The sequence below is a fragment of the Bombina bombina genome, chromosome 4 (genome assembly GCF_027579735.1).
Source record: "Bombina bombina isolate aBomBom1 chromosome 4, aBomBom1.pri, whole genome shotgun sequence".
NCBI classification, from domain to species: domain Eukaryota; kingdom Metazoa; phylum Chordata; class Amphibia; order Anura; family Bombinatoridae; genus Bombina; species Bombina bombina.
Genome location: NC_069502.1, coordinates 440,661,181 through 440,676,228, shown reverse-complemented (window position 1 = coordinate 440,676,228; position 15,048 = coordinate 440,661,181). Strand labels below are relative to the sequence as shown.

At 33.0% G+C, this 15,048-nt stretch overlaps 1 protein-coding gene across 1 annotated transcript in view; it reads right to left on the bottom strand.

The window, feature by feature from the left end:
- The window catches only part of LOC128657533 (uncharacterized), a 162,107-nt gene that overhangs the window by 100,799 nt on the left and 46,260 nt on the right, over positions 1 to 15,048 (bottom strand). The window contains exons 10-16 of the mRNA XM_053711906.1: positions 12,665 to 12,786; positions 12,278 to 12,505; positions 9,563 to 9,796; positions 8,841 to 8,960; positions 8,523 to 8,731; positions 6,106 to 6,175; positions 3,911 to 4,078 (exon numbers count right to left, since the gene is read on the bottom strand). Coding sequence (XP_053567881.1) covers positions 3,911 to 4,078; positions 6,106 to 6,175; positions 8,523 to 8,731; positions 8,841 to 8,960; positions 9,563 to 9,796; positions 12,278 to 12,505; positions 12,665 to 12,786 — 1,151 coding nt within the window. The remainder of the gene's footprint in view (positions 1 to 3,910; positions 4,079 to 6,105; positions 6,176 to 8,522; positions 8,732 to 8,840; positions 8,961 to 9,562; positions 9,797 to 12,277; positions 12,506 to 12,664; positions 12,787 to 15,048) is intronic.

The window sequence follows — 15,048 nt, the reverse complement described above, 5'->3', positions numbered from 1 at the left end:
TTTACAACCATTTATGCCATAATTGCACAAGTTGTTTGTAAATAATTACAGTGAGAAACCTAAAGTTTGTGAAAAAATTTGTAAAAAAGTGAACAATTTTTTTTATTTGATCGCATTTGGTGGTGAAATGGTGGCATGAAATATACCAAAATGGGCCTAGATCAATACTTTGGGATGTCTTCTAAAAAAAAATATATACATGTCAATGGATATTCAGGGATTCCCGAAAGATATTAGTGTTCCAATGTAACTAGCGTTAATTTTGAAAAAACGTGGTTTGGAAATAGCAAAGTGCTACTTGTATTTATTGCCCTATAACTTGCAAAAAAGCAAAGAACATGTAAACATTGGGTATTTCTAAACTCAGGACAAAATTTAGAAACTATTTATCATATTTTTTTTTGGTGGTTGTAGATGTGTAACAGATGTTAGGGGTCAAAGTTAGAAAAAGTGGGGGGTTTTCCATTTTTTCATCATATTTTATAATTTTTTTATAGTAAATGATAAGATATGATGAAAATAATGGTATCTTTTGAAAGTCCATTTAATGGCGAGAAAAACGGTATATAATATGTGTGGGTACAGTAAATGAGTAAAAGGAAAATTACAGCTAAACACAAACACTGCAGAAATGTAAAAATAGCCTTGGTCCCAAATGGACAGAAAATGGAAAAGTGCTGTGGTCATTAAGGGGTTAAAGGGACATGAAACCCCAAAATTTTCTTTCATGATTCAGATAAAAGGGTCTATTTATGAAGCAGCGGATGCTGCTTCTGACCCTCTCCGCCTCAGTCCTAAGACCGCTGCTCCTTAACTCGTCCGCCACCTCTGAGGTGGCGGACAGCAATCAGCCCGATCGAATACGATTGTGTTTATTGACACCCCCTGCTAGCGTCCGATTGGCCGCGAATCTGCAAGGGACGGTATTGCACCAGCAGTTCAGCAGAAATGCTGGTGCAATGATAAATGCAGACAGCGTATGCTGTCAGCATTTATTGATGTGCGGCGGAAATGATTAGCTATAGCGGATCATGTCTGTCCGCACCTTCATAAATAGACCCCAAAGAATACAATTTTTAAAAAGTTTCCAATTATCTTCTATTATGAAATGTTTTGAATTCTCATGTTATTCTCTGTTGAAAAGATACCTAGGTAGGTAGCGTGCACATGTCTGCAGCACTACATTACAGGAAATAGTGCTGCCATCTAGTGCCCCTGCTAATGTATAACATTGTTGCAAAACTGCTGCCATATAGTGCTGCAGACACGTGCACACTCCTAAGATTACATTTCTGCTTTTCAAATAAGGATAACAAGAAAACAAATAAAATATGATAATAGAAGTAAATTAGAAAGTTGTTTAAAAGTTTATGATCTATCTAAATCATGAAAGAAAAAAGTTGGGTTTAATGTCCCTTTAACTGCAAAGGGCTCCAATGCACTATATATATACTATACAGTATATATATATATATATATATATATATATATATATATATATATATATATATATATATATATGGTAAATATGTGTGTGTATACATAAGTATTTATTTGTTTATATGTGTATATATGTCTGTAAATACATATATACACATATAAATACATATGTACACATATAAATACATAAATACATAGGTACACATATATAGACATATATATATATACGGTAAATATGTGTGTGTATACATATGTATGTATGTGTTTATATGTGTATATATGTCTGTAAATACATATATACACATATAAATACATAGGTACACACACATATATATATATATATATATATATATATATATACACACTCACATACATATATACTGTATGTATGTATCTCAATGTTAAAGTCCCTTGTCTTTTTTTCTTCTTCTAACACCCAGGATCTCATATCTTTGAGCCTTTATAACTTTTGTCTGCAATATTTTTTTTTAATAATTTTTATTAGTGTTATTATGAGTGTAACTATACTTTGTAATTTTTTTTATGTGTTTTGTGCAACCTTTTACTTTTTTAGTTTCACAAAACAGTTAACCAGAGCTCTGAAGTCACAGCAATCAATCTAGTGTAAATCGTGATTGCCCTCAAGCGCGTACTTTCAACTTGTAATACGAGCAGTAAGCCTAAACTCAAACCCCTGCAATAAACCCCTTGTCGCTTGCACGCAAACATTGCGCTCCACTCATAATCTGGCCCATAATCATTTTAAAAGTGTGATTAAAGGTCACGAGTTAAATCATGTCACTTTAAAAGTGACATCATATTATTTAAACACAATTAATAACATTATAAGAACACCATATTATATATCATGCATTGAAAAGAACAATGCATTGTATTGCGTAAAGAACAAGGCTAGAAAACTGAGCTTGCTTCTGTAATGTTATCCATTCAATGATGCCGTCCAAACGTTCACATATATAATGTTACAGTGTTGTGTCAGCACTTTTTTGTAATGTTAACTTTTACATTACTGTAGTCAAAAATGTGACAGATGTATGATTTATCCGCTGTTGTGGGTATTGCTAACAATTCTGAGGATGACAAATACAAGTTCTTCCTGTTGTTAAAGGGACATAAAAAACCCCAAAAATATTTAGCAATTTAGATAGAACATAAGATTTTAAACAACTTTCTAATTTACTTCTATTTTTACATTTCTTTGTTTTCTTGTTATCCTTATTTGAAAAGCAGAAATGTAAGCTCACGAGTGTGCACTTGTCTGCAGCACTTTATGGCAGCAGTTTTGCAACAATGTTATACATTAGCAGGACCACTAGATGGCAGCACTATTTGCTTTCATGTAGTGCTTCAGGTATGTGCACGCTACCTACCTAGGTACCTCTTCAACAAAGAATAACATGAGAATGAAGCAAATTTGATAATAGTAGTAAATTGGAAACTTTTTTAAAAATGTATGCTCTGTCTGAATCATGAAAGAAATGTTTTGGGTTTAATGTCCCTTTAAACTTTTCCTCTGACACAGTATCAACTACATTATATTCTCAGTCATGTTAGTGATTTTTACAGAACTGACTTCCAGCTAATGCAGAAGGGCCAGATTTTACTGTTTGATGAAGCATGTAGGGCACAATTTGAGAATATGGGGCCTATTTAACAAAGGTCTGTCGGACCTGATCCGACAGTGCGGATCAGGTCCGACAGACCTCGCTGAATGCGAAGAGCAATACGCTCTCCGTATTCAGCATTGCACCAGCAGCTCTTGTGAACTGCTGGTGCAACGACGCCCCCTGCAGATTCGCGGTCAATCGGCCGCTGGCAGGGGGTGTCAATCAACCCGATCATACTCGATCGGGTTGAATTGCGGCTATGTCTGTCTGCCTGCTCAGAGCAGGCAGACAGGTTATGGAGCAGCAGTCTTTAGACCACTGCTTTATAACTGTTTTTTCTGGCGAGCCTTCGGCTTCAAGCTCCGTACAGAGCTTGATAAATAGGCCCCTGAGTCTACCTGAGCCCAGGTGAGAGAGTCAAAATGGCTGAGCTGCTTAAAACCAACTGACATAATTACAGTAGCTATAACAGTTTTTCTGCCCTTTTATTAAACATGAAAAAGTAAGTTTGCAGCCCTTGAAGGCCGGAGTTGGACATCCCTTGCTATACAATATGATCTGGAATTAGTGACCTTTGTATCTTATACATAAATCTGGTTTGTCAGTCATGGACCGTGAAAACAACATGTATTTTTAAATAAACTTTATTTCAGCTTATCACATCCTGAAAAGTAGTTATTTAATGCAGAAGGTAAAAAATACTATTTGACGTGTTTTTTGGAAAAAACATAAATACTGAAAGCCTATGCTCTTTTGGCTCCTGAGCCTGACATTTTCTGTATTGTTCACTTACAGTATTCTCAGAAACAACTTAGCTCATATTCCTGAGGAAAATCACTTACCCAGCAGCCCCTCTGTTGCATTCTGATATGAATTATCAAGCATTGTGACAAAGCTCAAAGCTCCCAGCTTGGCAGTTACAGTCAGGGAGATCCCAGCATCAAAAGAGGCTTTCACTTCATTTTGGCTTGTTTTCTCTACGGTGATTTTGCTGATATAGGTGGAATTTTCTTAAAATAGAAAAATATGGGGTATTAAATTAAATAGGGGTTAATCCAAATTCTTAATAATGAACAACACATGTATGCCGTATTTATTCACTTAACAAATTCAGCAGCTAAAAGGACTTAATAAACTAGAGACAACACTTATACAATTATTAATGATGACCCCAAAGAGTTATTGAATTTAACAATGGTTTTGCACATGGGCAAAACACATTGACATTACCCACCACCATATTAGATAGCGTCAGAAAGCAATGACACCAAACAGATACAAATGCTACCTGATGAATCAATTAAAGTTAAAAATAATAATAATCACTTTTTTTCCACTACTAAAAATAAACATAATAAATAACTTAACAAGTTCACATGCATACTATACCAATAATACTCCTGTTCAAATCCCTTAGACAAGGGGTAATGATCTCTAGCTGAAGGGTAGTATATTCAGGAGTAATTTGAGGAAACAGTTCTTTACAAAAAGGGTGATTGATTCATGGAATAAACTTCCATAAGATGAGGTAAAAAAAAAAAAAAAAACACTGTGGGGGACTTTAAGAATGCCTGTAATAAGCATAAGGCTCTCCTACAAACTAGATAAGTTTATACTTTTAGGAAATATTGGGCAGACTTGCTGGGCCTATGGCTCTTATCTGCCGTCAAAATCTATATTTAATGTAATCGCTAAACACACAAAATATAGGCCTTTCATCCTCCGATGTAGGGCTAGTTTACGAGTATAGCGCTATTTATTGCTTGCGCTCGCATGCTAACTCCACTTTTTGCGTGCACCGGGTACCGTGTGTTGAAAGTAAAAGGTTTTCACTCACGCTAACCCAACACAGAAGTCAACAGAGTGAGAAAAGTGGGAAAATCCTAACCCTACTTGCGCGCAAACCCGATCGCATTTTCTCAAGTGCGCTAGCCTAACATGAATATTTCACATTTCAATGTTCTTCATATAGAATAATATGTTCTATTTATTGATAAATACATAAATACAGTATATATATATATATATATATATATATATATATGATGGTTTATTGGTACAATATATATATCTATATATATATATATATATATATATATATATATATATATATATATATATATATGATTATATATTGTTATAGATATATGTATATATATATATATATATATATATATATATATGAATATCTATTTATAATACTTAAAACATATTTCTCTAAGTGAAGAGCATTGGAATATGTGTGTTTATTTGTCTGTAAATACATATATGCATGTATATATCTACATATCCATCTTTAGACATGTATATGTATGAATCTCTATGTTAAAGCCCTTTGCAGACCTTTTTTTCTAACACAAGAGACCTGAAATCTTTTAGCCCTTATAACTTATTTGTGCAGTTTTTTTACGATACCTGTGCTCGCGCACAACAGTTAGCATGTCACTCGTAATCTAGCACATAATCACTAAATCCACAAAATGTCCTGTGATGTAATCACTAACCACACTCAAGTTAAAGCAATAGCGCTCCTATTCTTGCAATCGTAGTATAGGTTGAAAGTAAAAAGCCTCGGGCACACTAACATCTGGAGACGAGACAGATAACATTTGGAGGTGGACAGGCTATGTCCCTTTCCTCATAGACATATGTGGGTTATGTTAAAATAAAAAATAACATTTTCTTTTGAGTGAAGAACAATTCTATTTTAAGTATTTATATTCTAAAAACAAAAAAAATGGTAACATTGTTTTAAAGGGATTTGGTATATGACTAGGAAGGGCTCAATGTATACATGTGTGTAACTGTATATGTGGGTCTGTAAATATGTGTCTATATGTATATATGTATGTATTTATGTGTGCACATACATTTGTACACATATTATACATACATACATACATACACAGAAACCCAAATATATACATAGAGGCATACAAGTATATACACCATATACTGTATATATACATATATATAATCATTTATTTTAATATGCTTTTGAAACATTTTATAGACACAGATGAACATCTAATCTTACCTGAAACCTCAAATTCGGTTCCATTAATCTTCACAGTAGTTGAATTCCCATTAAACACAGCCCACTCAATCTGCAAAAATGCAGGTAAAAACAAGTTATTAAAAATCCAATTAAATCTACCAATAAATGTATCTGTGCATAAACATAAATATACCATAGGTGTCTAAAATGACAGAATTATTTGTTTTTTGAGCTGTAAAATAATATTGGGGAAGATTACAAGTGGAGCGAAAAATTGTGCTTTCGCGAGCGAAATATTTGAGCTCCACTCGTAATACCAGAGCATGCATTGCATGGAAGCTTTGCGCTCACAAGACCGTGTTTCCATAGGCTCCAATGGGAGCCTCGTTCTTATGCTGATAGTTACAGCAGAGAACCTAGCCAGCAAATGGGTAACCTCTAGGTAATTTTCCGGGCACTAATTGCTGCCGCGAGCTACGTGCACCCATAGACGGGCAAATTTGCCATTTACAGGCACACATTAAATTAGTGCTCCACTTGAAATCTAGAAAAAATTAACCGACAAAAGTACACTAATTCTTCATGTGGGTAACCCGACATGAGTAATATTAAGGTGCATTATGTATTTATTAAATATAAAATATTCAAAAATATTAACAATTAATGTAAATATTATTATAGATATTCTTAAAATTAAAAATATATATTAGAACATATATGTTTATTTTAAAGTAACTATAATATTTATTAATAATTATAATTAATATTTTTCAATGTTATGTTTAATATTTACATAACACGCCTTAAGATAAATAATTCTTCATGTGCTCTAACCTGACACCGTCTTAGACCTACAGTGTGAAAACCAAAGCGTTATGCATATTTTACATTCCAATGTTCTTCACAAAGAATAAAATATCTTTTTATATATATATATATATATATATATATATTATTTTTTATTTTTTTTAAGGTATATATAGGTATATATAGAAATATCTATTTAAAATAAAAAGAACATTGTCCTGTATGTGACAACATGGGAATGTGAAATATTAATAATAGCTCCAGTCAGGTATAGCGCAGTAGGTTTAATATGGTGTCGAGTTAGTGTGCAAGTGATAAGTGTTCGGTTTTCTTTTAAGAGTGTGCTCCATAGAAGTCTATGGGGAGAATAATTTAACCCACTTGCAATATCCAAAGACCTTTGGTTAATGCGCATTGGATTTTGCTCACTCGCAAAATTTTTACTTTTAACTTGCAATATCAGCGCTAACCCGTACTCTCAAAAACTATACTTCTGGCGTTGTTTGCACTTGAGCAAAAGTCCTAAATAGCGCTCCACTTGTAATCCGGCCATTTGGGGCAAAATATTCAAAAACTCATAGAATCTACAATGAAAGTGAACATATGAGTAAACTTTAGTAGAAAAAAACATTGATTATAAGTATATTCTAATAAAATGTGGGGTCTTTTGGAGTCAAATGAAAGTCAACTTCTCTTTAAAATCCCCCTTTTCTTTCAAATAACCATTTAAGGGGCCATAATACTCATATGCTAAATCACTTGAAACTGATGCAGTATAACTGTAAAAAGCTGACAGGAAAATATCACCTGAGCTTCTCTATGTAAAAAAGAAAGATCTTTTACCTCACAATTTCCTCAGCTCAGCAAAGTAAGTCCTTTGCAAAAAGTTATACTTCAGCTGCTGTCCAGCTGCAGGTAAATAAAAAGAAGAAATGAACTGCAGCCAATCAGCATCAACAGTGCTGAGGTCATGAACTCTTTTACTGTGATCTTATGAGATTTGACTTAAAGGGAGATGAAACCCACATTTTTTCTTTCATGAGTTAGAATGACCGTGCAATTTTAAACAACTTTCTAATTTACTTCTATTATCTAATTTGCTTAATTTCCTTGATATTCTGTGCTTAAACACATATCTAGATAGGCTTAGTAGCTGCTGATTGGTGGCTGCACATAGATGCCTCGAGTGATTGGCTCACCCATGTGCATTGCTATTTCTTCAACAAGGGATATCTAAAAAAATAAGCAAATTAGATAATAGAAGTAAATTGGAATGTAGTTTAAAATTGTATTCTCTACCTGAATCATGAAGGAAAAAGTTTGGGTTTAGTGTTCCTTTAACTCTCATGAGATTTCATAGTAAACTTCCTTAAACTGAATAGGGTAATAACATGAGTATGCATGGGGCTCACTCCCTTGCCTGTCCCGGGACAGACATACTGATTTGCTGCTTAAAGTCCTTTACAATGGGGTGTGAATACTTAGGACATTTTGAGGTAAAATCTCTTTCTTTTTTACATAGAGATGTTCAGGTGATATTTTCTAGTCAGCTTTTTACAGCTATGCTGTATCACTTTCAAGTGTTTCAACATTTGGGTATCATGGCCCTTTAAGGAAGAATTCATATTTATTCCAAGCACAAAATTTACCCTGGTCGCATTGTCTATTTCTGCTGCCAGTCCTACAAAGTTTGTTGCTTGAGAGGTTCCATTCCCAGCCCGGGCTGTACGTCCCTGAAGTCTGAAGATCACTGTACCATTCTCGTCTTTGACATTAGCCAAAATAAACTCACCCAGACCATTAAATGTGTATTTTACACCATCCAGTGTGCTAATGTGCGGGTCTCCAAAGAAAAAACCTTACATAGAAAACAGAAGAATTTGTATTATTATTGGTGAAGCTTGAGAGTTACACAAAATGTAGTATTTCTACACAAGAACTATCTACATTCACAATGTAATACTTACCTATACGTGGTGGAATGTATCCAAAACAGGAAACAAAAGGCCTCCTCTGCCTGTACATAGCACAAAGACTTGCTGACCCTGAATCTCTGCAACAGTTATTGTATGGGTCAACTTCATTCTCTGTGAAAAGATAAATAAAATGGTCACTGTGGCTCATAGCTGGGGAAATGTCCATTATACTCTTTTTATATGCTATTTTCTGTTTATAAAATGTTTTGTGACAAATTATATTCCAATATCAGATGAACACATATATAAATCCTATCAAATGAGCTTGATGGTAACAACCTTATAGCAACGATTCCTCTCCCAGATGTGAGTTCAACATTTACAAATTCTGTCTTAAATAAATTGGTCTACTTGTTAACAAACTTTGCCCACTTGAGACACAAGCCCTACACTGTGCATATTCTAGTTGATCTATTTGTGTATTATCTACTTTCTATTTAATTACACTTTGTTGACTTTCTATTAGTTAATGCATGATCTGTTTAATTAATTAATTAAATAAATAATTCAGTCATTCATTAAATATATAAGCATTAAATATTTTCTTCCTATTCACATATGGCACATTATTTAGCAATATCTATCTGTCTGTCTGTCTATCTCATTGTTAAATATAGGTAAGCCAAATTTCTTACTTGTCCATTGCATTTTCTTACTCTTGTGGGACTAGTGTGTTTATACCAATAAATGAGACGTCATTACAAATTGATTACCTTTGTATTGTTGTCGGAGGTACGGTAACTGTGTTCCAATAAAATAATTATACTGTTGCCAATAATAGCTGTATGAATACCAATACCACATCCACGAGGGATTATATGCCCAAGGAGTTGGCAAATATTTTTCTTTCTCTCCATAAATAAGATTTCCAAAATAATTGTAGTAGCATCTTGATCCTCCTCCATACCAGGGCATAGATTGACTCTGGAACGAGGCTAGATATAAATCTGCAACAAAATAAAAGAAAATATTTTTTCTCAGAATTTATATCACCAACACATGTTGTCTTATTTCCATATAATCACAAGCTGCTAATGCACTAAATTTTTACCCACATAGGGCTAGATTACAAGCCGCTTCCGAGAACCTGTAATCTGCTCTCAGTTTTGTTATTTCCTTGCGCTACTGAGCACGAGATTACGGTTGGGAAGTGCACATATTGATTCCTCGTGATCGCATCCTTGCGCTTAAAAGCAAGCTTGTTTAAGTTTTACCCCATAGATTTCAATGGTGCCTCGTTTTCATGCCAAAAGTCTAACAGCCACAGCTCACGTAACTCAGATCACAACTACATATTAATATATATGTAAATTAATGTATAAATACATATTTATGTTTAAATGTGTATATATGTATGAATATAAAAATAAATACACATATAAATACATAAATATTTATGTATTTATTCATAGAGAGAGAGATTTCTATGTTAAAAAAAATGTCACATAGGATCCCTATGTATAAGCACTTACATCTCCTCACTTTAAACCCTTATAACTTATGCAATATTTTTATAAACATTTTTTATCAGACATTGTTAATATGATTGTAACTGTACATTATAATGTATTTTTTGGCAACTTTTTTCACTTAACCAAATGTCTGAGTTTGTGGTGTTCACCAATACGCTAAATGCAATTGTGACCTCACAGCCACATTTACTACCCACTTAAAATATGAATCATTTTTGGGTGCGTGTAAAGATTCTGTGTCCTAATATTGTAGAAACATACAGCTGTCATTTAAAATAAATGTTGCAAAAAATAAAGCAGAAAATGGGGCTGTGACTAGGGATGGGCGAATGTGCAAATTTTCGAATTTCGAATGTAGAACGAATGTTATTACCGAAATTCGAATTCTAAATTCGAATGTCGATAAGAACGAATATTCTTAAAAATTCGAAAATCGAATGTTATTTACAGTTTTCGAATGTCACTTTCGAATTCGAATGTTTATAATTATATTGAATGTCTACATTCGAAATTCGAATTTTTCGAATTCAAATATAAATTTGAATTTTTTCGAATTCGAATATAAATTAGAATTTTTCGAATTCGAATATTGCATAATTCGAATATTACATTTAAAAGCATTAGAAATACTATTACAATCTAAATTCAAATTTTTCGAATTCGAATACACGTATTGCATAATTCGAATATTACATTTAAAGAAAAAGCATTAGAAATACTATTACAATCTAAATTCGAATTTTTCGAATTCGAAAACACGTATTGCATAATTCGAATATTACATTTAAAGAAAAAGCATTAGAAATACTATTACAATCTAAATTCGAATTTTTCGAATTCGAATATTGCATAATTTGAATATTACATTAAAAGAAAAAGCATTAGAAATACTATTACAACCTAAATTCGAATTTTTCGAATTCGAATACACGTATTGCATAATTCGAATATTACATTTAAAGAAAAAGCATTAGAAATACTATTACAATCTAAATGCGAATTTTTCGAATTCGAATATTGCATAATTCGAATATTACATTTAAAGAAAAAGCATTAGAAATACTATTACAATCTAAATTCGAATTTTTCGAATTCGAATATTGCATAATTCGAATATTACATTTAAAGAAAAAGCATTAGAAATACTATTACAATCTAAATTCGAATTTTTCGAATTCGAATACACGTATTGCATAATTCGAATATTACATTTAAAGAAAAAGCATTAGAAATACTATTACAATCTTAATTCGAATTTTTCGAATTCGAATACACGTATTGCATAATTCGAATATTACATTTAAAGAAAAAGCATTAGAAATACTATTACAATCTAAATTCGAATTTTTCGAATTCGAATATTGCATAATTCGAATATTACATTTAAAGAAAAAGCATTAGAAATACTATAACAATCTAAATTCGAATTTTTCGAATTCGAATATTGCTTAATTCGAATATTACATTTAAAGAAAAAGCATTAGAAATACTATAACAATCTAAATTCGAATTTTTCGAATTCGAATATTGCTTAATTCGAATATTACATTTAAAGAAAAAGCATTAGAAATACTATTACAATCTAAATTCGAATTTTTCGAATTCGAATATTTTCGAATGTAATCGTAAAATTCGAAACCGAATATTCGAAAATCGAATGTTAGAATGTTATGTAAACATTCGAAATTCGATTCGAACGAACGAATGTGTTAAAATTCGTGCCGTTTTTCGAATGTTGCGAAACATTCGCCCATCCCTAGCTGTGACAGAAAAAAAAATGATGAAAATTAAGAAGGAGACATAAGTAAGAAACGTAAGAATGGAATAAAAGTGTTAAGGAATGTTCCATACAATTTTTCTTCCAAGACTATCAAAGATTCTCAAGCAATAGTGATTTTATCAAATATTCACCTTTAGACATTGGCAGTAGATAAGCAAATACATAAAAAAACATACCATCATTTTTCTGTTGGAAGCCATACCACTGTAGTGAACTGGAAGAGGTAAACGAGGAATCAAAAATAGCCTGCCAGTAGGAACAAGGGCAAGGGCGAGTGAAATACTCCCAGTATGGATACTGATAATTATTACGGTCTTCGTAATACCATTTCAGACATTGCTGTCGGGGAGTTTTAGTATTTGCGTCATTAAACTCTAGGCGGTAAGCCCACAAGCCTTTTTTATCTGTAATGAAAGCAAGAAAATCAGCTTCTCAGACATGGATGATACTTCAGATCAGTAGTTTTATAGTTAGATATTGTATTCTTGCCCAAACCAAACTCTAAAAATAAATAATATTAAAAAGCATGTAATACTACACCTGGATGCTATCCAAGTACTTACTTGTATTGTATCCCACAGACTGATCTGGGGTGTATCTTGTCTGGGGGCTAACATAGGGCTCTGTCTGGGGGTCATTGAATGCTGGGAAATTACTTTTGTAACCATTTGTTGAGTAAGCCCCACTAAAAGCAAGAATGTAATAGGTTAGCAGTAAAAAAGAAGAATTTGAAAAACACATTAAATTTCATATGAAAGAACAATATTTAAAGATCATTAAATTAAATCATTTAAACTAAAACTCACACAGGGATATCAGTAGAGTACTACTTATCAATACTCACTAGCTGGCATGTGCAATAGATAGAGACTACCTATCAGCCAATGAGAATTAGCAGAACACTGCTGTATTGCTTTCAGTTTAAATGTAAACACTTTTTCCTTCACATTTTTTTTAAGTGAAACAAATCAACATGTTTAAATGTTGTTTATTAATGTGGACAATAGTATATTTTAGTACAATATCCCTGTAACAAAAAGCATTAGACTACATATAGATAAACTTTATCAAAGGTCTTTGATCAACATTCAAGGTCAACATTTATCATTGAATGTAGAATCAACATGCATAAAATTAATAGTCATTTGTTAATTCTTTAATAAAAACATTTTAATGTTTTTTTTTTCACTTTCCACTAATCATCACAACTAACATTAAATATAGGGCTAGATAGCAAGTGGCGCGCTAACTGTTGTGCGTGAGGGGTATATCACTGCTCTTTGCATGCGTCGGAAGTAGCGCACATATTACGAGTTGAAAGTAAACACGTTCACTTGAGCTCAATTGAATTTATTGTGCATTAGGTTAGCGGGACTTCAGAACTCTGGTTAACTGTTACACAAGACAAAAAAGTGGCACAAAAAAACATCAAAAATACAGTTAAAAGTACAGTTATACTTATAATAACACTGTCTGATAAAAAGGATTAAAAAAAGTTCTTAGGGCTCAAAGATATGAGGTCTCAGGCAGGCAAAGGGCTTTAACATAGAGGTACATACAAACACATGTCTAAATATGTGTATGTATGCATATATATATATATATATTGTATATGTATATATTTTGGTACATATGTATTTATAAGTCTTAATGTATATTTACTGTACGTCAGTGATGTGCAGTCACTAGAGGCAGGTGAGGCAGTGCTTCACCTCTCATAGGGGCAAAAATATATATTTTTTTATTGGCTTTAAAAAAAAATTTAATTTTTTTTTCCCAGCATTTTTTTTTCTCACACCTATATGTTGTGCAATGAAGAGGCACAAGCAGGTCTGCCCACCATTACACAACATGCTGCGCCATCTACTGGATGCAAGTGGTTAAGATCATTGCATGGCCCATTAACTGCTTATTTGAGGCAGTCCTATTTGGGCTGAACCAATCCAGCGAGAGGCATTAGTAAGTGGAACATAGGGTTGGGGCTGGATGTTAAATCATATAAAACAAAACAAAAACAGAAAAAAACAACTTTCATATATTTTGTTGCTGTCCTGTGAAGCTGCCAGCTTTGCTAAAGTGAAAAAGAGAGTTCTGTTCTTCCCCTCTAAGTGCAGTGGAATGTGCCACTGTCACTTTGTGAATCCTTCCAGAGCAGGAGAGAGGCACAGAGAGCAGTGTTTCACCAACATCTTATTAAAGTAAGATTTTACTGATAGGGATTCTGTTAGTGAAAATGATAATTTAATGAATGTGGTTTAGTGTTTGTTTACTCTTTTACAGCAGGGTCGTTTTTGTATTTTGTTTACTCAAACTTTACACCCACTAACTTAGCAGCTTGCCTCTGTACTTCACACTAAATTATAGACTAATTTTCTGAACTCTCTGTAGCTCTGCTGTTTTATTACTTTAAAATGCAGTGGTCCCTCTCCCCCCCCCTTGTGTGTGTGTGTGTCTCTCACTCTATCTATCCATCTCTCTCCTATTGTGTTGTTCTCCCCCATGGTCTCTTTCTCTCTCTGTCTCTCTTCCTCCCCCTCTGACTCTCATCCCTTATGTAATGAAAGAATCTATAAGCATAATTTGCAGCATTAAAGTAAAAAGTACGTTTTAAACATATTTTAATGGGCATGGATTTCTAGATCTCATAATCAGAGCAAGCATTGTGTTATCTGGCAAGAGTTTCTGTTACAATCCTTTTAGACTAAATTCAGATGTTTACTAAGTTGACCAGTTTTCCAAGACACCATTTAAAGGGACATGAAACCCATATGCAAATTTAAATAACTTTCCAATTTACATCTAATATCTAATTTTCTTCATTATTTTGATGTCCTTTGTTGAAAATCATATCTAAATATGCTCAGTAGCTGCTGATTGGTGGCTGCACATAGATACCTCATGTGATTGGCACACCCATGTGCATTGCTATTTCTTCAACAAAGGATAT